Source organism: Myotis lucifugus, unplaced genomic scaffold (genome assembly GCF_000147115.1).
Source record: "Myotis lucifugus unplaced genomic scaffold, Myoluc2.0 scaffold_881, whole genome shotgun sequence".
In the NCBI taxonomy this organism is placed as follows: domain Eukaryota; kingdom Metazoa; phylum Chordata; class Mammalia; order Chiroptera; family Vespertilionidae; genus Myotis; species Myotis lucifugus.
Genome location: NW_005871929.1, coordinates 92,952 through 118,724, shown reverse-complemented (window position 1 = coordinate 118,724; position 25,773 = coordinate 92,952). Strand labels below are relative to the sequence as shown.

General features: G+C 43.8%; 1 protein-coding gene across 1 annotated transcript; it reads right to left on the bottom strand.

The window, feature by feature from the left end:
* Positions 1-19,214: 19,214 nt before the first annotated feature.
* SOWAHB (sosondowah ankyrin repeat domain family member B) lies at positions 19,215-23,409 on the bottom strand. The gene is given in 3 exon segments (XM_006110078.3): positions 19,215-22,403; positions 22,405-22,452; positions 22,454-23,409. Coding segments are annotated over 3 exon segments (2,370 nt in total). The 5' UTR covers positions 23,093-23,409; the 3' UTR covers positions 19,215-20,720.
* Positions 23,410-25,773: the final 2,364 nt, after the last annotated feature.

The following is a 25,773-nucleotide window of genomic DNA, read 5'->3' as shown; positions in this document are numbered from 1 at the left end:
GCATGAACTATGCAATATATGACTGCACCTGTTTCTCTCAGCATATTCAATATGTTTTTATCATTTCAGTTTATTTTGATGGCTTTAATAAGCATAACACCTTTCTTTAACAACAATTCTCACAGGATCTCAGAATATGAGAGTTAGAAGAAACCTGAGTGATTATCTCATCTCAACTCCTTCACAGTACAGGTAATTTTAAGAAATGTGTCTGAAAGTAATAGAAGTAGTTGCAAAAGGGGAAAGAGTGATGTAACAGTGGGTAGCAGAAGCAGTTGAACCCAGGTAAAGGTATTTCAGTTATTTCAAAGCAAAAGTCAAATCTGTACTCATTAATGTGTTCATGAAACATTTCCTACAATATTCATTATAGTAAAAATCAGTAAGCTCTCTCTCTCTCTTTTACAAATAATACAATAGTAAAACTTTAAAGAAATTTACACTTATAATGTTTTACTATGGCATTATATCAATACAGTGTGGTGTGGAGAGAAGTAAATTTTTTTTTAATCCTCACCAAAGGAGTGAGGATATTTTTTCTTTTGATTTTTAGAGAGAGTGGAAGAGAGGGAGGAAGGGGAGAGAGAAAGAGAGAGAGAGAAACATTGACAGGAGAGAGACACACTGATTGATTGCCTCCTGCTCACACTCCCACCGGAGCTGAGGATTGAACCTGCAGCCGACGTACATGCGTTTGACAGGGAATTGAACCCGGGATCCTTCAGGCTGCAGGCCAACGTTCTAACCACAGCAAAACCAACCAGGGCTCTTTCCTTTTTTTTTTTTTAAGAGAAGCAAATTCTTTGATGTTGACCTCAATCAATTTTACTGTGGCTCCAGCATTTGCTAAAGCTGTAACCTTGAGCAAAGGATTTGTCCTTTCTTTGCCTTAATTTCTTCATCTTTAAAATGGAAAAAAAAGATAGTTACTATCTCTTAAGGTGGTTGTGAGAATTAAATGAAATAATATGTATAAACATTTATAACATTTAACTATTATTATAACAGTGTGATATGCTGAGCCATATGCATTGGTTAGTCATAGAAATGAAAGTGGGTTATAAGTTACCCTGGCATGTATTGGGCTTGGTGTTAAGGGTTAAGAATTTTGTGCTCTATCTTCCAGTGGGTCTGACTGGGCCCCAGCCTCCATGGCTTTCTGTTGTCAGCAGGAAGCTGGATCTCAGATCTTTGTACTTTCGGAACCTTTGAACCTAAAATCTCAACAAATGGAGGTCAGTTTATTTGGTTAGGCTTTTACACGTGTTGTCATGGAAACTGATCTCTTTTTCATCCATCTGTCCGCACTCCCCAGTGCAGAGTCACTACTCCTCAGTAGACTTTTAAAAGACACCAGTGGATACCCTCAGACGCATCTGAACACCTAAACCAGCCTGAGGCTTTCTGTGCAGTCCCTTCTGTAATCACACAGATCCCTTCTCTAGAACTCATGAAATGTTGTCAGTGATTTGCTAATTGGGAAGTCTAAACCTTGAAAAGGGTAACATTTGTGGTCCAAGTGTCTGTGCCAAGCTGAGGTGTTGTTCATGCATAAAGGCAACAGAAATACATTCTCAGTTATTCAAGGGCCCACCTTCAGGGAATTTCTGGAAAAGTTATTCCAAGATACACTCAGCATACTCAAAATAAGGGAAACTTGATAATGGAAAAGTTGTGGCATAAAAAGCACTAGTGATGAGCAATGAGACTAGTGAATTAGGCCAAACAAGTGTCACTAGCTCAGAAGGTAACTGTGTATTAATTATGTGGGCTATTTATACAATGATTTGCACTTTGTAGGTTGAAAGGAAGCAACTAATAGTTACCCTTGTTGAAATTTAGCTTAGTAGCTACAGATTCTGGGGAAATTTCCTGGCTCACTTTAAGAAGATGGTTCAATCTCATCTGCAGCCTATAATAAACTAATTAACCAAGATTTGCAAAAAGCCAAATAAGTTCTTTACTTACATATCCTAATAATGTTTCAATTCTAATTAAAATAGAAATGTATCTTATTTTATGGCTTTATGTCAGATTATCTCCATCTTTCCCCACTGTTTCTAAAAATAATACACATGGTAAAGAACAAGTTGTACCCAAAGAACTGTTATTCCTATTTCCTGGCCTTTTGGGAGACCAAATGACATAATGGAAGTAGCAATTCAGTCAGGCGAGGGAATCAATATTGAGACTACAAATTATTAGCTGTGTAACCTTAGACGAATCACTTCACTGCTCTTTGCCTCAAATTCTTGACTTATCCTTCTTTCTACAGAAAAGGTAGACAGATGAGCTTTCCCAGTTCTCTCTAGTCTAAACCCCAGAGTGACAGAGAAATTATCAGTAATAAATACTAGCTAAAGTGATAAATTGTTTCCACAATCAGAAATGGATTAATTCATACACCCAGAAAGGTTTAAGAACTAAGATTGGCCTGGCCAGCGTGGTTCAGTGGTTGAGTGGCAACCTGTGAACCAGGAGGTCACTTGTTTGATTCTTGGTCAGGGCACACGTCCAAGTTGTGGGCTCAATCCCCAGTATGGGGTGTGCAGGAGGCAGCTAATCAATGATTTCTCCCTTCATTGATGTCTCTATCTTTCTCTCCCTCTCCCTTCCTCTCTGAAATCGATAAAAATATGTTTAAAAAAATAAAGAACTAAGATTGGCATGAGATAGAATGTAGAGAATTTCTACCCTCCCTAAAAATGGGCATAGCAACTGCACTCATATTTGTATAACTGTTGTAGGGAGCCTATTGAGTGTGTGTGTAATTTGATTTTATAATTCTCTAGGGAATGAGTTGTTATCTCCATTTTTTCTTCAAATAGAGAAGCAGAGACTCAGAGAAATTCAGTGATTTGCTAAAAAATGAATGGTAAGATAGAGGTGAAGAGGCAGTGACAACAGGGAAACAGTGGAGTAAGGACCTCTGAAAAGCTGCTCTTCCATAAAAACAAGGAGAACACTGACAAAAATTGATAAAACCACTTCTACAGAACTCAGGAAATTAACCAAAGGGGAGCCATTCTTTACAAAAAAAAAAAAAAAAAATGAAAAAAGGCTACATCTCAGCACAGCAGCTTTCTTTTTTTTTTTTTAAATCTTTATTGTTCAGATTATTACATTTGTTCCTCTTTTTTCCCCCCATAACTCCCCTCCTTCCAGCTCCCACCCCACCCTCCACCCTTACTCCCCACCCACTGTGTTCATCCATAGGTGCATGATTTTTGTCCAGTCACTTCCCGCATCTCCCACACCCCTTTTCCCCCCAAGAATAGTCAGTCTATTCCCTTTCTATGTCCCTGATTCTATTATAATCACCAGTTCATTCTGTACATCAGGTTATTTATTCACTTGATTCTTAGATTTATTTGTTGATAGATGCATATTTGTTGTTCATTATTTGTATCTTTACCTTTTTCTTCTTCTTCCTCTTCTTAAAGGATACCTTTCAGCATTTCATATAATACTGGTTTGGCGGTGATGAACTCCTTTAGCTTTTCCTTATCTGTGAAGCTCTTTATCTGACCTTCAATTCTGAATGATAGCTTTGCTGGATAAAGTAATCTTGGTTGTAGGTTCTTGGTATTCAGCACTTTGAATATTTCTTGCCATTCCCTTCTGGCCTGCAAAGTTTCTGTTGAGAAATCAGCTGACAGTCGTATGGGTATTCCCTTGTAGGTAATTGAGTCTCTTTCTCTTGCTGCTTTTAAGATTTTCTCTTTGTCTTTTGCTCTTGGATTTTAATGATGATGTGTCTTGGTGTGGTCCTCTTTGGATTCCTTTTGTTTGGGGTTCTCTGCGCTTCTTGAACCTGTAAGTCCATTTCTTTCTCCAGATGGGGGAAGTTTTCTGTCATTATTTCTTGAAATAGGTTTTCAATATCTTGCTGTCTCTCATCTTCTGGCACTCCAATAATTCTGATATTAGGCCGCTTAAAGCTGTCCCAGAGGCTCCTTACACTATCTTCACACTTTCGGATTCTTTTTTCATTTTGCTTTTCCAATTGGGTGTTTTTTGTCGAATCTTTGGTTTGATTCTTGTGCTCCTCTGGTCTGCTATTGGGTATAATATTCTTTATTTCAGTCCGTGTATGCTTACTTTCTAATTTCTTTATCGTAGCATCGAGGGTCTCATTAGTTTTCGTGAGGCTCTGCACAAATTTATGGCAAGCCCTCAAAATTGCGATTCTTAGCTCCATATCCTCCATTTCTGTCATGTTTTTTTGTCTCCGCATCTTTTATGCTTTCTTGGTGCACCCCCTTGTGGTCTCTGTGCGCAGTCTTGTTCTAGCCAAGCCTTAATTGTTGTAGTTAACACTAGAGGGATTTGACCAGCAGGCCGACTGGCTGTAGGATTCTGGGGAGGCGCTAGTCCTGCCCTTGCCTGAGGCGATCGGCAAATGTCTGTGCGCAGTGCTTGGGCGGGGCGGGCTCAACAGGGCGGGAGGAGGGAGCAGCTATGGCCGCTCTCAGTCCGTCCCCAAGGGCTCTGACTCTCTGTCCCAGCAATCGCTGCAAACCTCGGAGGGGCCGTAGCCAGACAGTCCCGCTTCTCCCGTTTGAGTCTGGGTCCCTAGAGACTCGCCCGGATCTGTAGCCCAGAGTCTGAGACTCACTCCTGAGTGAAAACGACAACCGCGCCCTCAGCCACCAGCCCGCTTTGCGCGCGCACCACCTCACCACCGCTCCGCCGTACCTTTAAATTTTCCACACTGCGCCTCCTCTGTGCGTCGGACTGCTGTTGTTTTTGCTTCTAGTTGAAGAGTCTCTCCTCAGCCAGCCTTCCTGTGGTTCTGGTTGATGTCCGTTCAGACTTTTAGTTGTATTTTTGAAGTGGTTGTTTACGGCGGCGGTCTCCGGTGTTTACCTACGCCGCCATCTTCGATTCTCAGCAAGCTTTCTGGCAGTTTGACTTGCCCTATGCCTACCCCGCGTCCCCAGCAACACAACAGCCTGGAAAACAAGCAGCTCTCCCAGTGACAACCAGCAGCCCAGCAGCCACTGGAGGGGGCAGAATGGGTTTGGAACACCCCAAAATACCATTCTCAGAGAACTGCCATTATCTGACAGGCCTGGCAGTTCCCTGGAAAACCCTGTTCTAAGACCTTGTCTTTATTTAACCTGACTCAGAACAGGAACATTTGTCAAAAACAATCAAAAGCAATTGTTTAACATCGCAACTTGATAACTATGGACACAGACACAAAGCTGACCAGAACACCTAAAAGGAAAAGCTGAGGAATGAGCTAGTCATAGGGTGCTTTGAAAAGGTCCCACCTATTCCTAGCCATTCGGAAGTATACAAAATGGTAGGGCAGTGCGCATACCCAGGAAAGACCTAAGTAAATGGAAAGATATCTTTTGCTCATGGATAACGATTTTTTTAAATATATATTTTATTGATTTGAGAGAGGAAGAGAGAGGGAGAGAGAGATAGAAGCATCAATGATGAAAGAGAATCATAGATTGGCTGCCTCCTGCACACCCCTTACTGGGAATCAAGCCTGCAACTCGGATATGTGCCCTGACCAGGAATTGAACCATGACCTCCTGGTTCCTAGGAGGTCAACCACTGAGCCGCACCAACCAGGCCATGGATCAAGATTTAATATTGTTAATATTTGATTTTTAAATATTAAGACAAGATTTAATATTTCGTAATGTCCTCCAAATCAGTAATAGAATCAATGCAAACTGTACCTGCCTTTTTTGCAGATATTGACAAGTTAATCCTAAAATGCATATGGAAATGCAAGGAACCCAGAACAGCCAAAATATTGGGGAAAAAGCAAAATTAGAATCTCAATTTCAAAAGTGAATACCAAGCTATAGTGATCCATTCAGTAATGAATTAGCATAAGGATAGAGAGATCAATGGAACTGAATTGAGAGTCCAGAAATAAATTATTACATTTATGGTCAGTTGATTTCTTCACGGGTGCCAAGACAATTCCATAGGGGAATTCAAAGGAATCGTCTTTTCAACAAATGGTGCTGTGCTGAGGCAACTGGATATCCACATGCGAAAAAATGAAGTCAAGTTGACACATAAAATTAACTGTTACATCACACACAAAAATGAATTCAAAACTGATCAAAGATCTAAATGAAAGATCTAAAACCATAAATCTTTTAGAAAAAACATCGGAGGAAATCTTCATGAGCAATGGTTTCTTAAATATAACACCAAAAGCATAGCAACAAAAGATTTAAAAAATTTTGTACGTCATTTACATTTAAAACTTTTATGCTTCAAATGACACTATTAAGAAAGTGATGGGAGAAAATATTTGCAAATGATATATCTAATAAGAGACTAGTATTCTGAATACATAAAGAACTTACAGGTGGAAAAATGGGGGACATATGTAATACTTTCAACAATAAAGATTTTATAAAATAAAAAGGAAGGAAGGAAGGAAGAAAGGGAGAAAGAGAGAAAGAAAGAACTTACACACTTCAATAACAAAAAGACCAATAATCCAATTTTTAAATGGGCAAAGTATTAAATTACATTTAAAATTTAGAAAATGAAATAAAGCAGAAAACCCATATGTGTCCTACCACACAAACCACACCATTGTTAGCATTTTGTTATATTTCTTATCATACTAGTAGTTTGGGGTTTCTGCCCCATTTTAGTTGTAGTCACAGTATAATATGACTTCCACCACATTATTCAGATTCTTCTGGAACATTATTTTTAATATCTGTGGAATTTATGTAGCCATTCATCTATTGCCTATTGAGGGAGCTTATCACCAATTTTAACTATTTATAAATAATTCTTTAATCACTATCTTTATCCATAAAACATTTTTTGCATTGTGAGTTATTCCCTTAAGTAAAATTGCTTGGTCCAGAAAAGTAGCAATTGTTTTTTGAAACATTTATACAGATTAATCTGGGCATAATAGATGGTCCCTAAACTTTATTCTTTTTTATTCCTTTTAAAAAAATAGATGTATTATATTTAGAATATTCTTTTTTGTTAAACCTTTTATTTATTTTTAATTGTTTTTATATTTAAATTGAATTTATTGTGATAATAAATAGATTTCAGGTGCATAATTCTGTAATACATCATTTGTATATTCTATTGTGTGTTCACCACATCAACTCTTCTTCCATCACCATTTAGGCCCCCTTTTCCCTCTCCTACCTCCCCCTTCCCCCGAAACTTTATTCTTGAACACTTAAAACACCAGTCACTAAAATAATTAGTCATGAATATTAGTAATTAGTATATATGCATGTGTGTACATATATACATGAATGTAAACAATTCACTAGTTATAATTCTTCAATGATGTTATAGTAATAAGTTTAGTTAGTATAAGACAGTATAATCAAATTTCATATTTTTTATTAGAGTGAATTCTTTATGTATTCAGAATACTAGTCTCTTATTAAACTTTACTTAGAAGAGGAACTTAATTTGTGTGTGTGTGTGTGTGAGACCCTGATAAGTAACTGGTAACGCCCTGCATGTGAACTCCTGACAAATAACTTATAACTACTGACCAACAACTCCCTGCGTGTGCGCTCCTGATAAGTACATTGTAACCCCCTGTGTGTGTATCCTGATAATCCCAGAAGGCCACCGGAGCACACTGATATGAGACACTGAAGAAGCCCACCCATGGGGTATAAAAGAAGGACTCTCACAGCAGCAGACAGACGTTTGTCTGCCCTCCACAGACAGCCGTTCTCCTCCCCCCTGGAAACTGCCAAACTGCCATTCCTGCTCTGCCTTTGAGCCCAGACTGTTAAGAGGCCTCTCTTCGAGTCAAGAGACCGAGCTCCTTGCCGCAGCGTATTTTGACGACCTCCGTGTGTCTCTCTCAGCGATTGTCTCCAGGTGGCCTGCCAAGGACTGAAACCCATCAGCTCTCTGGTAAATAAACCTGTGTGATTTCTTGCATTGTTTATCTCCTATCTTCTCTCTTCTTAGTTTTTGGTTAAGCTCGGCCATATTAATTAATAGTAAGTACCCTTTGACGTCTGTATTGGTATATCCAAATGAGGTGCTCTGGGTCACCTGTGCATACGTTCCCATAGATAATTGGAACAAATGACAACTCCACAAATGAATGTACATGAACTTTTATTAGTGAAAGAATCATGCCCAGATTGAAATTGCATTAATCTGTAAAAATGTTTCAAAGCTTCTGTTGTTTTGAATAGAATATATTCTGTGACTATTCAATCTAACAGTTTCTCACTGCATGCCTCCCAGATGCCAGGCACTGTGCCAGAGAATAAGATACAGAATATGTATTCCCTCTTAACAGAACTCACAGAGTAGGGGTGTGCTGGTGGGAAGAGAGAAACAAGCAGTGCGAAAGAATATGGAGAGTGCTGGGGTGATATTTTCAACCTCAGATTTTAGGACATCTGATCTCAAATTAAATGGCTGGAGAAGGCTTCCTAGAGGAAGTACTGTGTGAGCTGGGTCCTGAAAGGATGAACGCATCAGGATGAGGGGCACATTCAAAATACCCCAGAGGCCCAAACAAAAACAAAACAACATCCTGGGAGAAAATAGTTGGGCAGTTTCTCAAAAAGTTAAATACAGTTACCATATGACTTAGCATTTCACTCCTAGGTATATATTCAAAAGAATTGGAAACATATGTCCACACAAAAGCCTCTGTAGAAATATTCATAGCAGCCTCAAGCATGTTATAAATCTTTGTCCCTATACGCTCAAAGTGAAAGTTCTAAACAAAAACTCCATCAGAGACATCCATTTTAGTCACATGGGCTCTAAAAAAGGTTTTCATGTTATTTGCTTCAATGTTTACTGTACTTTAGAAATTATAATAGAGTGCTGGGGGGTGGGAGTGGTCAAGGGAGGTGTGGGGGGGAGATTCATGTGATACTTTAAACAATAAAGAATTTAAATTTTTTTAAAAAGGGAAAAAAAGAAAAAATTACAATATTAATAAAATCACATTTAAAATTTAGAAAATGAAATAAAGCAGAAAACCCATACATTGTCCTACCACACAAACCACACCATTGTTAGCATTTTGATATATTTCTTATCATGGTTTGTTATTTTACAATGCCTGAAGAAGGTACAACAGGAATCTGTCCTCACATTTCCGTGATCAGAATAATTACCAAAGCCTCTGGATTAAATAAGATTCCCCAGTCCTGGCCCCAGAAATTCAGATTCACTAAATCTGGGATGGAGTTCAAGCCCCTGCCACTTTTATCTGACAAGCAAAGCAATGACATAGATGAGTCACAGACCACACGTGAGAAAACATGCTTTCCTTCATCTTCCAAGGTCATGACCTGCCTCTAATTAAGAAGTGGTGAATTGTAAGGAGGGCTAGAGAAGATACAAAATACACTAGCCTACAGCACAGCTGACCCCAGCAACCCCAAGTTGGAGCACCTCACGTTAGTTTACTTGCCCTTAGGGAAAAACAGAAAATAGAAAAACAGAAAATGCCTAGGCTTTAAATCTGAAGGAGTATCTTGCCACCTTGGGACAACAATGTAATACATGAGCAGTTAGTTGCCTTTATCATCTGTAAGCTGATTCCTTTGATGGTTCTGTTAATATAGAATCCTAGAGGCCCAGTGTATGGATTCATGCACGGGTGGGGTCCCTTGGCCTGGCCTGCGGGGATCGGGCCAAAACCAGCAGTCCGACATCCCCCAAGGGGTCCCGGAGTGTAAGAGGGCACTCTGCAAAGTTGCCGTCGCTCGGCAGCTCCTGCGTTGAGCGCCTGCCCCCTGGTGGTCAGTGCACGTCATAGCTACCGGACAGTCGGACAGTCGGGCGGTCACTTGGGCTTTTATATATATAGATAAGCTAAAAAACTACATTAAGCTTCCTTTCCTAATTCCAAGAACCTTTGCTATTCAGTCACTGTCTGGATGAGAAATGACAGCACCTCATGGGCACAGCAACCTAATTCAATTATCTTAAAACTTGGAGGTGCAGTGAGTCTCCCTGTCTGGCAGGGATTCCTCTCCCAGAGACACATTCCATGCGATCACAATCGCAGTACTTGCCAAATACATAGCCAGCTGCTTGGAGTCTGTGCTGGAAGAAAAGGGAATCTATGCTGGAGGCTTTCAACTAATTCTAAAGGGAATTTAATTTCATTTGTTGCGGGCCCTGAGTTCTTCTCCATCAGGTGTATAATTAAGAGGCAATGATTCCTCAAGAGTCAGAGCCACAAAGAAAAAAAAAAAGCCTCAACAAACCGGTCAATGGCTGCGTTGTCGTCATTCTTACCCTGTATAACATCTTGCTTCCTTCCTTCTTTCATTCTTCCTCTTTTTTCTTATTCAAGCTGAGGGGCTGGTGCCTGCTTACACGTCCACATCTTCCCTATGAAATTGGCGAGGTAGGGGAGGGGTTAAGGCAGAAGGCCGTGGGCAGGACTATAGGGAAGGTGAGGTCCTTGGGAAACCGCCAGCAGAGGAGACAGGCAGAGCTCAGGAGGCCTTTACTGGGATTACCTCTTGGATGGCACTTGTACCTTTATTTACCCGGCCCACCAGCCCAGCCCAGCCCAGCCCAGCCCAGGGCTATTCTTTTTTTTGTAATCCTCACCTGAGGATGTTTTTTCCAGACCAGTGATACTGGTAGATCTAGCCCATTTTAAGTTGTAATCAAGCACAGCAAACATTCTTCAATCAGGTCTGACTCACACCTGTCTCATGCCTCCACTGACCCCAAACAAACAGAAAAGCTACAGGTGTGAGACGTGAGGTCACAGCGAGGCGTGCCCTCTTGTCTTTCTGTTTCCTACCTGAAAAGGCAGGCACCCAGAACCCGGGCCAAGACACTGGTTAGACACAAAAGAACTTTATTGCTTCAAGTCAAAGGAATCCAAGAAATGATTTTTAAAATAATTGAAAACTTGATACACTTAGGATATAGCCTTTGACTGCGGAGAATGGAAGTTAACATTGAAGCAAAAGTCTGGTCTACAAATAGATGGTGAACTGCCCCACTTTCAGCCACCTAAAGACTTAAACTTCTTATTTTATTTTTCCCATTACCATTTATCCCCGCTGTGCTCTCTTCCACCTCCATCTACCCCCCACGCCCTGCCCCCGAAATCACCACACTGTTGTCCTTGCTCATGAGTTCTCTCTTTTTTTTTTTTTTTTTGCTTAATCCCTCCACCCCACCCCCAACACCTCTCCCAGGACTGTCTGCCTGCTCAGAAGACCTAAACTTTTCCTTACTTGAACTCAAGATATAGTACCAATTCCAATGGAAAAATAAATATATTAAGCAATAAAATAAATTGGAAATTACAATGCACTGTGGTTTCGTTTTTGTTCTAAATTCTGGAAGTACACATGCCAAAATATTATCTGTGATTACCTCAAGGTAGAGAAATTGGAGCTTTTCTTGTTTTCATCTGTTATCTGATTTTTACAGTAAGTATGTCTTATTTGTATATTTTTTCAATTTTTTAAAATATAAAAATAGTTGTAAAATTTACAAAACCCAACCTTTCATCAATTGGCTTTAGTTCTGTGCATCTAAAATGCAAAGATGATTGATAGTCACAATAATAAGCACAAAAAAACATTTCAGGGTCTTGTATGGTTTTTTGAAACATAAAATACTTTGTTTAGTTTAGTGTTTAGTGTAGTTCATTGTAGTTCAATTCTCTTAAACTGTTAATCATGTAAAGAATATCTGAGAAATCCATATTCACTAGAATAATTTATTAATCAAAGCAATCCATTTTTCAAATCTACCAGATAATGGGAGCATTTGTTGTGGTATCTACACACATCACAAAATACTGCTTCATCTCTGCTCATATAAATGTTTTGTTTCCTTATAGGAACACCCATAAGGAAACATAAGCCAGTATCTAGATGCTATGGCTTTAAGTTTATAATGGATAATGATTTTCTTTTCTCAACCAGAGAAAATGAATAAAGACATAAGGAGTTTTGAACCTGAGGGGGGAAAAACACACAAAGACCTCCAAAATGAAATTTTAGTCAGCCGTATACCACAATAAAGAGAAAACATTAACTATAGTAGAATAGAGCCACTCTGTGCTTACAGTGCAAGGATTGCCTGGTGATACTGGTCCACCTGTTCTGCTACTCTACTTTTCCAAGTGGCCTTGTAAAGCTTTTAGCAAGAAAACACCTGGATCTCAAAGAATCCCTGGCTGTTCACAGAATTAGGAATTTTAGTAGTCGCTGGGTCAGCTTCCTTACACAGATTCCTTCCTGCACTAAGAATCTGGGAAATATATACATAATTAATTTCAAGAGAAGGGAGAGAGATAGAAACATCAATGATGAGAGAGAATCATTGAGTAGCTGCAACCTGGGCATGTGCCCCACCAGGAATTGAACCCTGACCTCCTGGTTCATAGGTTGATGCTCAACCACTGAGTCACATTGGCCAGGTGGAAACATATTAAAAAAAAATACAATATATTCTAACTCTCTATCCCTCTCCCTTCCTCTCTGTGGAGAGTCAATAAAATATATTTTTAAAAAATACAATATATCTTGTGGTGTAAAAATATAGATACAATAACTCAATTCCCCATTATCCATGCTAGAACTATATGGAGAGGGGAGGGTGAAGTGGCATAGAATATCCATAACACTAATAATTGAAATTTTCAAGTAATTAAAAAATCTATTTCCATACTACTTGAATTCCAGCCCCTGTCAGTTCCCAAATGACTGCCACAGTTGGCCAAACACAAAGCTCAGAAGAAAAAAGCATGTAAAACAGCAGTTCTCAACCCGTGGGTCGCCAACCTGTGGGTCCCGACCCTTTGGGGGTCGAACGACCCTTTCACAGGGGTCGCCTAAGACCATTGGAAAACATATATAATTACATATTGTTTTTGTGATTAATCACCATGCTTTAATTATGTTCAATTTGTAACAATGAAAATACATCCTGCATATCAGATATTTACATTACGATTCATAACAGTAGCAAAATTACAGTTATGAGGTAGCAACAAAAATAATTTTATGGTTGGGGGTCACCACAACATGAGGAACTGTATTAAAGGGCCGCGGCATTTGGAAGGTTGAGAACCACTGATGTAAAAGATCATTCACGTTGGACACAATGCTGCTGAGAGAGGTATATACAGTATAAACTGTAACCCATATTTGAAAAGTGATTCTAGGACTCAGTGTTCCCAAGACTTCATAACAGGTATCAAGAATCTGGGCAATATTTTGTGATCTCTCCTCAATGCATAGAAAGATGGCTCCACAGATAGGCTCATTATACATTATTATGAAAAATTACTTAGTTTACATGTCCCTTAGGAATCAAGCGTTAAAATTTCCATTGGGGCCAAGACCGGTTTGGCTCAGTGGATAGAGCGTCGGCCTGCGGACTGAAGGGTCCCAGGTTCGATTCCGGTCAGGGGCATGTACCTTGGTTGCGGGCACATCCCCAGTGGGGGGTGTGCAGGAGGCAGCTGGTCGATGTTTCTGTCTCATCGATGTTTCTGACTCTCTATCTCTCTCCCTTTCTCTCTGTAAAAAATCAATAAAAATATATTTAAAAAAAAATTTCCATTGGGAAAATATTTGGCCTCAGGATAAAGCAAAATCTGCCTTCTGTTCTTTTTTCTCCATTTGCTGTTATCCATTGTAATATTGTACATGTTAGCATGGTCCATCCTGAAGATCTGAGGCCAACTTTACGCTGTCGGTATGTTTTTCTCCTTCCTCACCTCTCCTTTCTTCACAAAATCAAGGCTCACAGAGATTTCACATTTGGCACATAAATAGGTGGGAAACTGAGGAGAACCCCCAGTCAACATCCCAACGCTGGAAGGGCGTGGCTATTCCTATTCGGGGGGGTGGGGGTGAGTTGGGGGGGTAAGGGATATATCCTAGCTCTTCCCAGAAAGAAAAGTGAATGTGACTCTCCCTGGACCATCACTTCAGGCAAAGCTATTGTCACCTGCTGACTGAATATTCCTTTTGCTCACTTTCAAAAGTTTGTTTTAATTCAAAACTTCAATTGCTCTGATCTATAAACCCTTATATGATTTGGCAAGCCCACTTCCTCACACCACTAGGGAAATGGGACTCCTGGGCCTACGTCTCCTTGCCTCAGGCCTGCCTTAGCCAGCCCAGTCTCTCAGGCAACCACACCCACTGTGGGATTGTGACAAGTCACTGTGTTCACCGCATTCATGTTCCTGAGGCTCTTCCCTGATTGACACCAAAGGATAAGGGTCCACTGGAAAGCTAACTGTATGCGGGGACAAGACTATATTAACAAAAAGCTTCAAGTCCTATAGGATTAACAATTACGGTTTCAGAAAGAGTGATGGCACAGAAACACCGTTAGTAGCTGTTAGGTTTGGGAGTGTTCACTCTTCTCAAAAAGAGAAATGGAACGCATGGAAGAATTAGGGCCTCTCAAATCAGAGTCCTGGTTTTGGCACCAACAGGCAATTTGATAAACATCTTTCGCCTATTTGTCTTGTCACTTTCTTGTTTAATGGAAGTATAATTTACATACATCTATGCCCTTTTTAAGAAGCTCACGTCTTAGACGTAGAAAAGAGAAGTCAAACTTGGGAACTAAAAATCAAGAAGTACTATTTCCATACCAAGGAGAAGCAATAGTTCAATAGGTCAAGAATTTTTAATCCAAGATGAGACTTTATTTTGACCAAGTTAGTGGAATTTTGATGAAATTTACTGTATGGTTAAATTTAGATATTTCAATTTCTTAAGTGATAGTGGCTCAACACACACACACGTGTGCACACACACACACACACACACGCCTCCCCATCAGCCTCACCCCTTAGGAGCTCTGCCTGGGTTTCAGTTCCAGGCCCCACCAGAGTTGCTTATTTGTTGGGTGTTAGTGTATGTAACTTCAATTAGACATAGTTCTGCTTAATGACATAATAGCTAATGACTGTTACCCACAAGAGATAGCTGAACAGTCTTTTTTCATTTGAAATGAGAAACACAAGCATATTTTTATATAGAAGTATAAGGGAAAGTGTTTGGCTTTATTAGTAAATCTTATTCTTGTAGCACCTTCTAAGTCAACTAGAGGATTTCTATTTTTTCAGCATAGATGAAATTTAAAGTGAGCTGTATATTTTGAATGGTGTTTAAAAATAATAATAGCTCACATTTATTGAGCATTTACTCTGTGCCAGGTACTGTATTAATTCATTTGATCCTCTCAAAAAATCCACCTTCAAAATAAGACAATTGAGAGTTTGAAGACCTTCTCCAACCTAGGAGAGGAAAGCAAGCAGCCTTGCTTCATTGTCAGGAGCTTGAGTGCTGCGCTATTCTACCCTTTGATCACACCTTGTTAATCATGTGTTTGAAGTTGGCAAACATAAGCACACACAACAGCACTGCTGTGCTCACCAGCCTGAGACTGAATGTACACTCTTAGGGCAGTGCCACCATGAACCGACTGTCATCACAGTAATGAACTAAACGGGGCCTCTGAGCAGTGAGAGGAAACGGGGGCTCTTTTTGGATCTTACCTGATCCCTTCTAATTCCTATCAACCAAAGCAGCCCCTCCAACTAAAATTTTCTCTCCACATTGTAGCCATCCAATCTCAATCACCGTATTCTGCTGATTGAATCAACAGTCCTAATATGTCCTACAGGAAACTAAGACATTATAAGCACTTGACTGATTTCGCTTCTAGCTTGTCTTTCTTACAGTAGCAAGAGAACTCGTTGTTTCACCTCAGCCTGTTTATATCACTCCCCTGCGGTGAACTGTCAATGGCTTCCTCTGTGTGGGTCAGTGGTTCTCACACTTAGACAGGAATTTGTTGTGGTGATCGCACAACTCTGTGACTATTCTAAAAATCACTAAATTGTACCCGTTAAACAGGTTAATTGTATGGTATATAAATTATCCTATATAATAAAAGCTTAATATGCTAAGTGTCTGGTTGTCCAGTTGGTCATTCAACCAATCAAAGTGTAATATGCTAATGATATGCTAAGGCCACTGAACTGCTGGCTATGACATGCACTGACCACCAGGGGGAAGACGCTCCAACTGGTGGCTTAGCTTGCTGCTGGGGTCCTGCCAATAGGGACTGAGCGAGACGGGCTGGACATGCCCTGGAGCCCTCCCGGGGTCCCTCCCCGGCTGGCCAACCTCCCACATCCCTCTCTGGCCCTGATCATTCACCGGTGGGGTCCCTTAGCCTGGTCTGCGCTGTCTTGCAATCTGGGCTGAGGAACCTCCCCCGCTTCCCCTCCAGTGCACAAATTTCATGCACCGGGCCTCTAGTACCTCAATAAAGTTGCTATTTAGGAAAATTTATAGAGGAATCAAAGCATCTGGAAGTCATGGCATGCCATGTGTAAGATCCTGAAATGTTGAACCAAACACAATTTCACTAGCAGAAAATAAGAATACAGTCTATAGTGTATATATTTACAAGATTAAAATTCACAACTTTACAACTATGAAAAAAAGCAGGTGGTTGAGCTAAGATTATCAGCAGTTTCTAATGTTTGCCTTTAATATTAAATTGCCATTTGTTATATTACTTTGTTGCCTACTAGGAAGTAAGCATTAACACAGTGGTTTTCAACCTTCCGGCCCTTTAAATACAGTTCCTCATGTTGTGACCCAACCATAAAATTATTTTCATTGCTACTTCATAACTGTAATGTTGCTACTGTTATGAATCGTAATGTAAGTATCTGATATGCAGGATGGTCTTAGGTGACCCCTGTGAAAGGGTCGTTCGACCGCCAAAGCGTCGCGACCCACAGGTTGAGAACCGCTGCATTAACATCAAAGAGAAAAATTTGGAAGGGAAACTTTGAAAAAAACCCACAGTATGTTTTTATTGACTATAGAGAGAGAGAAAGAGAGAGAGAGAGAGAATAAAAAACATCTGTGCTGGGGATTGAGCCCACAACCTCAGCATATGCCCTGACCAGGAATAGAAACTGTGACTTCCCAGTGCACGAGAGGACTCATTCAACCAACTGAGCCACACTGGCCAGGGCTGAAAGGGAAACTTTAAACTTGAGCACATCCCTAGGTAAATACTTTGATGTTTTTGTGGGGTTTTTTGTCTTCAAATTGAGACTTTAAGAAAATATCTATATTTGTAATAACACTAAGGTTTTCTGGAGGAGCTCTGACAATTCCAGCATCTTTGAAAATGCCATATCAAAATTGACATACCATAAAATAAGTCTTTTTTCAACCCGGCCTTCAATTACTTGTCCATCTTCATTTCTTTCCACATCACCTCATGTGCCCCACAGCAGTGGCCACGCATCCCTCACCACAAGGTGTGGCTTTGCTTCTGCTCCTTCCTGCCTGGAATATTCTTTCCTCCTTTCTCCACTTGGCCCTTCAAAGCCTATCTAACGTCTATTTTACCTTCTCGACCTCCCTGTCCAGGAAAGTGCCGTGAGAACAGGAAACATGTATGTCTTACTGAATGTTGTATTTTCAGCAAAAACATAGAGCCTGACAGAGAAAGTGCTCCACAAATGCTTCTTTGTATCCTCACAGCCTCGATGCACATGTCTACCCGCTTACCTCACTGTTCTGGAATTATTTTTCAGTGACCCCACCCTCACACTCTCCTTTCTTTATCACGCAACAGATGCTCCCTAAATACCTAGTACATTTAGATGAATTGAAAGTACATTCTTTAATCTCCAGATATTCAAAGTCTTAAGGAAAAACAAAACTTTCAAACAATTTGCTAAAATACTACATGGCAAAAAACTGTAAGTGGGATGTGCGCACAGTATTGTGAGAATTCTGATAAAGGAGCTTTACCTCTTCTGGCTTGTAGGTCTTCACCCTGGACTCTTCATAGAGGCTGTGACATTTGAACTGTCCCTGGGAAACTAACAGTAAGTCCACCAGGAGTACAACAAAAGGGGGTTCTAAGCTGAAGGAATTCAGCACCAAGACAGAGAGTGAGAGGGTAGGGTGGTCAGTGCCCCCAGTGGGCTGGTGTGGCTTCAGTGGGGGGTTCATGGCAGGCATTAGTTGGCAGGAGGCTGGGAAAATGTGCTTGGCCTGGCAGCTCTTCTAGCCTGAACTTCACAACATGCACAAGAGGGTGATTTGATCAGATCTGTGTTTTAACTCTGTGCTCAACACCCTCCTCTGCCTGCACCCTCCCAACACACATTGACCATGTAAGAGAGTTGACCAGTTATAAGTGTGACATGTGGACAAAGGCCAGAGCGCTCTGTATCTTCATGAGAACCAAGTTGAAACCCAAGACGGTGTTCTAACCATTAAGCAATCAGCCAACACCAGTGCTATGCAAATCACACACTGAAGCAGAAGTTAAGAATGTGGTAGAACCAACAAAGCTGGTTTCTATGGAAAGCCAGCATGATGCATTAAAAGATTCCTGGCCGCAGTGAAGCCTCTCTGACTTCCCCAGCCTAAAGGAATCTCACCTCTGAAATACTCTGGAGCACTTAATTCTGTACTTAGACACTTTGAAGTTGTTTTTTCTTGCATCATGATTGTTTTGTGTTCATTCCTGGTATCACATTTTTATCTCTTTGCCTCATTTTAAAAGCTGATATCTCATATAATGCAACTTTAGAAGACACCTTGGGAGCAAGATAGGGTATAAATCACTCAACAACAAATCTTGTTAGATTTTAATTTCAAGAAGGAAGAGGTCATGTCCCACTCGCCTATATAAATCCCACAGCATGAACAAAACATATTCGTTGAACAAATTGTAGTGAAAAAATATGGTAAAGTAAAAACATTCTTTGGTTTTTAAAAGAAGTTGATATTTTTGTAATTTTTTTCCTTGAAAAGCACCTATTTACTAAAGTATTTGCATTAGATGTTTATCTTTTTTTTTTTTAATTTTCATCTTTCCTAACCATAGCTAGGATTGTCCCTATATTTTCTTTCTTTTTAAATCCTCAAGCAAGGATATGTTTGTATTGATTTTAGAGAGAGAGGAAGAGAGACAGAGAAACATCGATGTGAGAAACATCAATCAGTTGCCTCCGGAATGCACCCGGACAGGGGAATGAACTTGCAACCTTTTGGTGTATGGAATGACGCTCCAACCAATGAGCCACCCGGCCAGGGCTGTCCTCATTTTTTTTTTTTTAATTTGATTTGCCCAAGTGTCATCCCTTGTATAGGTCTCTTTGGAAAAAACAACCCTTAGATTTCTTTATCATACCTATATGGTTTATAATAGAACAGAGATATATTTATTTCAGCACAATGATAAAGTAAAACTACAAACAAAAAATACTTGACATTCACTGAGACACAATTTTGTAAAGAAGAAAGTTAACAGTAATCAGCACAAATATAATAAATTATAAAGATTTGTTGATATTTCAATTTTAATGGGGGGGAGATAACCAGAAGAAATACAAAAATACTTTTAAAATACAGCATCATTGCCACAGCACATTAAAACATTTCCATAAAAAATTAACAATTTCTACTTAGACATTTCATTTTTCAGCCCTCTTTGAATTTATATTCCGAAATCTTGATGTTCTCATTTCATGGATCCGCAAAGATCAGTCCTGTCACAAGTGATTAAAAGGAGTGCTTCCTGTTAGAAACAGCACTTCAGGCTAATATTTAATCTTAATTGGCAACAAGTTCAGTGCAAATAAAATTATATTTAGCAGCTTTGAAAATTCCTGGTAGGGAGGTGTTTACCTCTTAACCCTCACTGCTTCCCCAAAGAGAAATCAGTTTTTTCCTTTCATGAGTATGAACACTGGCCATTCAAACCTACCGAAAACTACTAATGCTAATTCTGCTGTCTGTAACATAGGGAGTTTCCATGAAAGCTGGTTTCAGTCACTTGGCAAATGAGCCAACAGTGTTTACATTTGGAAAGTTTCCCTTAGGTCAATTTAAACGCACAAACAAACAAAAAAACAGGGCCTGAATATCAGTCATAACTGGCTCTTCCCCAACAACTTCTCTGATCGTGGAGAAGAAACCCAGAGGAGGCACTAACCATTTCATGCATTAGCTTCCAAAGGAAAACCAGGACAGAGCTGAGGAATCTCTTAAATCAAATTCTACTCTCTGGTAATAAGTTTATTTCACTGGTTTGAATGGGAAAAGGAGGAGGGAGGAAAGCAGTTATGGAGGGAGGGAGGGAGGGAGGGAGGGAGGGAAAAAGAATGAAAAAAGATTTTTAAAAAGAATTAAAAAAAAGAAAAGAGGGGCCATCTGATTTCAAATCTGGAGCTTTCCACTCTCAGCCAAATTATTCTCCAAATGAAGAGAAGCCAGAGAACTAACTACCAGCCAGAGAGGATTCTGTTTGAGCTTTGTCAATTCCTGGAAGTGCCTCCTTCTTGTGAGACAGCTGTCCCCGCTAGCCAAGGCCTGGTACTGCTGCTACAGAGAACAATGCGGCTCACTGTGCTCAGAGGTGACAGGGAAGAGGAAGAACACCTGCTGCTTTTAAGCACGTGGCTCTGCCCCTTGTACAGGTCTCACTGGCCCCAGGACTTGAGCTGTTGGAAGCTTGAATAACCCCTGAGATCCACGATGTGCTGACAAAAAATCCAGGCAGGTAAACACTAGGTAGGCCCGTCTCACTGGATCTCTCTCTTTACCAACTCCTTGGCAGTTTTTCTGTTCCCCCTGAATTCTCTCACCGACTAGCTCAAGGATGGAGGTGCAGTGGCTGCATGTGGGAGACAGGGGTCCACCTTAGTCACTGTACTCTTCTCTTTCCTTGGGAGTGGGGAATTTCTCATACTGGTTGGCCGATTTCCACTTGTGGTGCTGACTCTTGAGTAGTGCAGCAAGGGAAGTCTTTCGGGTGATATGTCTAGATATTTCCCGGCTCTTGGCCTTCCTGGTGGGGGAAGAGCTTCGGACTAAGGGATAGACAGGAAAAATAGGCTTGCCCCGAGGGCCTCCCAGGAGCTGCCATATTTCCCCAGAGGTATTGCGGGTCAGATACTGCCAAGGCTTCTTCCCACTGCTGTCTCGGACATTCACCCGCGAAGCCAGCCTTTCCACCAGCAATTTCATGACCCCCTGGTGGCCATGAATGGCTGCAAGGTGCAGAGGGGTATACCCACCACTGGACTTCGCATTCACATCAAGAGCAACCCCTGCCTTCTGGGCACTCCCCACAAAGTCCTGCAGGGCCCTGAGGTCGCCATGTTTGGCTATCCAGTGCAAAGCCGTGTACCCAGTCAAGAAGTCCCTGTGCAAAGCCAGCTGAGGATCCTCCCAAAACAAAGTCAACACGCGAATCCAAGAGCCTGTGGCAAGCTTCACCATCCATTCATGCTCCCTGGCATCCAGGGGCACCAGAGACGGCTTGTGCTCGGGTCTGTGCGGGACCAAGGCTGCAGGCGCCTGCCTACCGGGGGCGCACACGCTGTGTAGCCGACCCCTGGCAGCAACAGCAGCCTTCATATCAGCAGGGTTCGGTGTCAACGCAGCATCCACCCTGGGGCTGGACGCTGCTCCTGCCTTGGAGGGTCTCCTGGACCGTGGTGGGCGCCGGCTCCTTTTCAGCAAGTCCTCCTCAAGACACTCCTCATCGGAGGAGTACAATGCGGCTCTCCCTGCCAGAGAGCTCACCCTGAGGGATCTCCTTAACCTGGGAGCTGGCCAGGGCAAGGGCTCCTGGGGCTGGCCCGCGAGACCATTCGCCCCAGGTGGAACCTGCTGAGGGGCGTGCCCATCCCCTCGGTTTCTGAGGCCCTGAGGGCTCCCGCTGCAGTCGCCCTCCTTCGGAGAAAGGCCGCCAGCTGAATTCCTGAGCTTTCTCCGATCTGGGGTTCCTAGGGCGATGTGCAGCCCCTCTTCAGAACCCCCAGGGGACTCTTTGGGCCCACTGCTGCTCTCCTCGCTGCTGTGACTGTTCTGGTCCACAAAGTCATCCAGTTCTTGGAGGGACAGCTGAGAACGAATGCTGCGAAAGACTGCCAAGGGCGGGTTCCCGGGCCAGGCCTCCGGAGCAGCAGGAGAGAGAGAATGAGGGGAAACGGGAGGGTCTACGGGCGCTGAGTTAGGTTCTGGGACCCCGAAGCCCAGCTCCAAGGGGAAGTTCTCCGGCAGCACTGACCAGGCTCTGGTGGGGCCCTGGTCCCGGGCCTCGGGCGCGTGGGGATGTCTGGCCACCCATTCCCGAGTGCGCTGCTGCTGGTGTTGCTGCTGCAGCTGCTGCCTGGAATGATGGAGGTCGCCCGGGGTCATCAGCTCCGGCCGGTCTCCGGGAGGAGGACAGCGGGACAGGAGGGCAGGCGGGGAAGCCCCGCTCCCAGTAGCCTCGACGGTTGGAGGAGGCGAGAGGGGCGCGGCGGGTACCGGCGCGGGCTCGGGGGGGAGCGTCTCCAGCTGCTGGCTGGGAACCCTGAGGTCATATGGGGCAGGGGGAAGCCCGCGCCGACTCCTCCCGAACGGTGGACGGGGTCGGTGGATGCGACCGCCGGCGGCTCGCCCGGGAGTCCCCCCAGGCCGTTCTGGAGACATTCCCAGCAGCAGCGGACCTGGGTATACGGCGCTGCGCATTTCGCTCCGACCTGGGCAGCTGCCGCCGCAACCGCGGACACCGGCGCCCTGGGGTAGGAGCCGCGTCTTCGGCCGCCGCCTACCCGGGCCGCCTCCCGGGAGCCGCTGGCGGAGAGTCCATTGCAACCTGGATCAGCCGCCGGGGATGCGGCACCTGCTGGCTCCTCCTCCCGCTCCTTCCCCCGCCGCCGCCGAGGCTGGCGCGGCGCCTCCCCCGGGCGCGCGGCGGGCGGGGAGCAGGGCGCAGCTCCCCCTGCAGGGGCGGCGGCCGCGGGCGGGTCTCGGGGTCGCTGCAGCCCCTCCTCGCCCAAAAGGTCCCTGTACCTCTTCTTGAGAACCACGTACTTGGTGCCGTCGGGGTCCTGGCGCACTGCGGCGACCGAGTTGACGAAGCCCTTGAAGAGCTCGCGGCGGCGCTGGTGCTGGCCGGGGGACGCGCCCGGGTCGCGGAGGAAGCTCTTGAAGTGGCTCAGCAAGGCGGCGTTGGTCACTCGGCCCCCGGCCTGGCACAGAAAGTCCAGCAGTGCCTCCTGGCTCAACTCCCGGGCCATCGCTGCCTGGTCGCCCCCGGGTCCCCGAGTGTCCGTCGCTCTCCCGCCCGCCGAAACCTCGGCCTGGCCAGTGTCACCTGCACTCGGGGCGGCGCCACCGCCTCCATCAGCCGCAGACGCCGGCGCGGCTGGCAGCCCCGAGCGCGCCAAAGGGCCGCGGATCTCGGGGGGGAGAAGCCCCCCGGCGGAGTCCCCGCGCGCAGCCCGGGTGGGAGAGGGCGGCTGGCTGCGGGGCCCCTCGCCGGGAGTCCCGGCGGCGAGAGTTCCCGGGAGAGGCCGGAATCGGTTTCACCTGCGCCCTGGCGACGCCTCCTGCCTGGCTCTGGGGGAAGGGCCGGCCCGCCTCCTCCTGTCCCTCCGCCCCCTGAGGTCTCCCCACCCGGCCACCCGTCCCAGATGAGTCAGGCCGGTCCGAGCCAGGGAGAGCGCCCGTGGGTGAGGGCGGGAGCGGGCGGGCGCTGGCCACGAACCGCTCCAGGCCCGGGAAATGCAAGGCAGGTAGGTCAGCGACCGGCCTCTCCTCTGGGTGTGAGCCACGTAGGAAGCGAAAGCCACGGTAGCTCCGTCCCTGGCCTCCCCTGGAGCTGCCTAAGTCATGGCTGGAGTCGGGGGGTGGGGGAAGGTGCATATTAACCGGCATTCTGCGGTCTCCCTAAGGTGCCTTTACCCAGGCTGTGGGGTAGTGATTTCAGGTTCCCTGCGTCTGGGGAGACTCACTCTGCATCCCAGACAAGCCCTCTGGGTCTGGAGATGCAGCCTGGGTACCCGCACCCTCGTCTGTACCGAAAAGAAACATCACTCTGCAGGTCACAGGTGACTTCGGCCCTTCCTTTTCCTTTGTGACGGCCTCAGGTTAAGGTGCAGGGGAAATCAGTCTGACAGATAATCATCCCACCAGCTAAAATGATCAGGAATTGTGCCTTGTTGAGGTATGTGATGCCAGGTGCTCGTTTTTATTTACCCTCAACTTTGTGAACCAGAGGGACTTTTGTACATGTCTTTTGTGTTGGCTTAAGTGAAGTTGTCTTTCTCCTCTGAATGTAAGTCCCCCCCTACACACACACACACACACACACACACACACACACACACACAGTAGCCTGATTTGACCCCACTACCCGAACATTAGAATGTCCCCAGATTCTAATTCTCTGTCCAGAGGCCGTGAACGTCCTCATTGGAGTCCATTTGTAGCTAGAGGTGCCTTTTTCACTGGCCTCTTCAAGACAGTAGAATTCAACACTTTCCTAGCAGCTGCTTTCCCCCTTCGTTTTATCTGTGCATATGTTGGTCCTGCTCTTTCTTTTATTGAGGTCCTTGAGTAGAGGTCCTGTTTCTTTATCAGTCCTGTTTACATTCCCAAGATACTTTCATTGTCTTATCTACTCACCTATCTGGCTCCATGTCCACCCCCTCCCCATTCTTTTCTTAGCTGTCTTTGCATTTCTTTCCATCATAATAGCCCCAAATGTCACGGCAAGACTATTTCTTAAAATCCTCTGTCCGCTGTATGCTTTCCCAATGATAAAGTCTCTCTTTTCCCCTGCCCTGCCATTTGCCACTCTTCTTTCCTATTCTAACCCTCATCTTTCACTTTCCTTCTCTCTACCATTTCTGACTGTGTCATGAGCCCCTGTCCTTTCTGCTAAGGGAGGGTCTTGAAGGTATGCTGGCCCTACAATTGTCAACCTGCTTTAGCGTAACTCAGTCTTTGTGATGGCTGCGTAGGCCACATTAGCTGAGGTTTATTTTAAGTCCCCAACAGTAACTGGTATTTTTCTGTGAATGAATTGGAACCTTTGGCTTTGTTATCTATGTCAGAAAGGAGAAATGGGAAACATTTTTGTCTATTTGGGGCATTTTCTAGATTTAAACCCAATACTGGTTTGAGAGGGGGATGATGGTTTCCACTGAGGTGGAACATTAGCTTCAAGCTTTTTGGGAGGGTTATTAAAATAAAGGTTTTGTATTAAACTTCAGCTTCTTTTTGTGTTTATTTCCTGGTGTTGCATCTTAGTGGGACGGAGAGGTGTGCCCACACCTAGGGCAGGAAGGAGTTCAGACAGGAAATTCAGGTAGGTGATTAAGAGTGGCAAGTGGGGGAAAAAAACCTTTGATACTTTTCAAAACTTTTGGTTAAAAATAGGGTTTTGTGCCCTGGCCTGTTTGGCTCAGTGAATAGAGCATCGGCCCATGGACTGAAAGGTCCCAGATTTGATTCCAGTCAAGGGCACATACCTCAGTTACAGACTTTATTCTGGTCAGGGCGCGTGCTGGAGGCAACTAATCGATGTGTCTCTCTCACATTGATGTTTCTCTCTGTGTATCCCTCCCTCTCCCTTCCACTGTCTCTAAAAATCAATGGAAAAATATCCTCGAGTGAGAATTTAAAAAAAAATAGGGTTTTGTGGCAAGAGGACTTGAAGCACTTATCAGGGCTGGGGAGGAAGGAAAGGGTCATCAAGAGCATGGTTGTTGATGGGATATTATCTTTAGTTTATGGTGAAATTAGTAGATCTGGAGGAACAGAAGGGAAAAGGGGGAGGGGGGATGCAGTTGCTTTCGATTTCTGGGAGCACAGATGGTTTAGCATTCAGACCTTCTCTACTCCTCGTTCTCGCTCTTGGTTAAGGGGCTGGTTAATTAGAATGCTTTCCACCTTTTCTCACGGAGCATTTTTC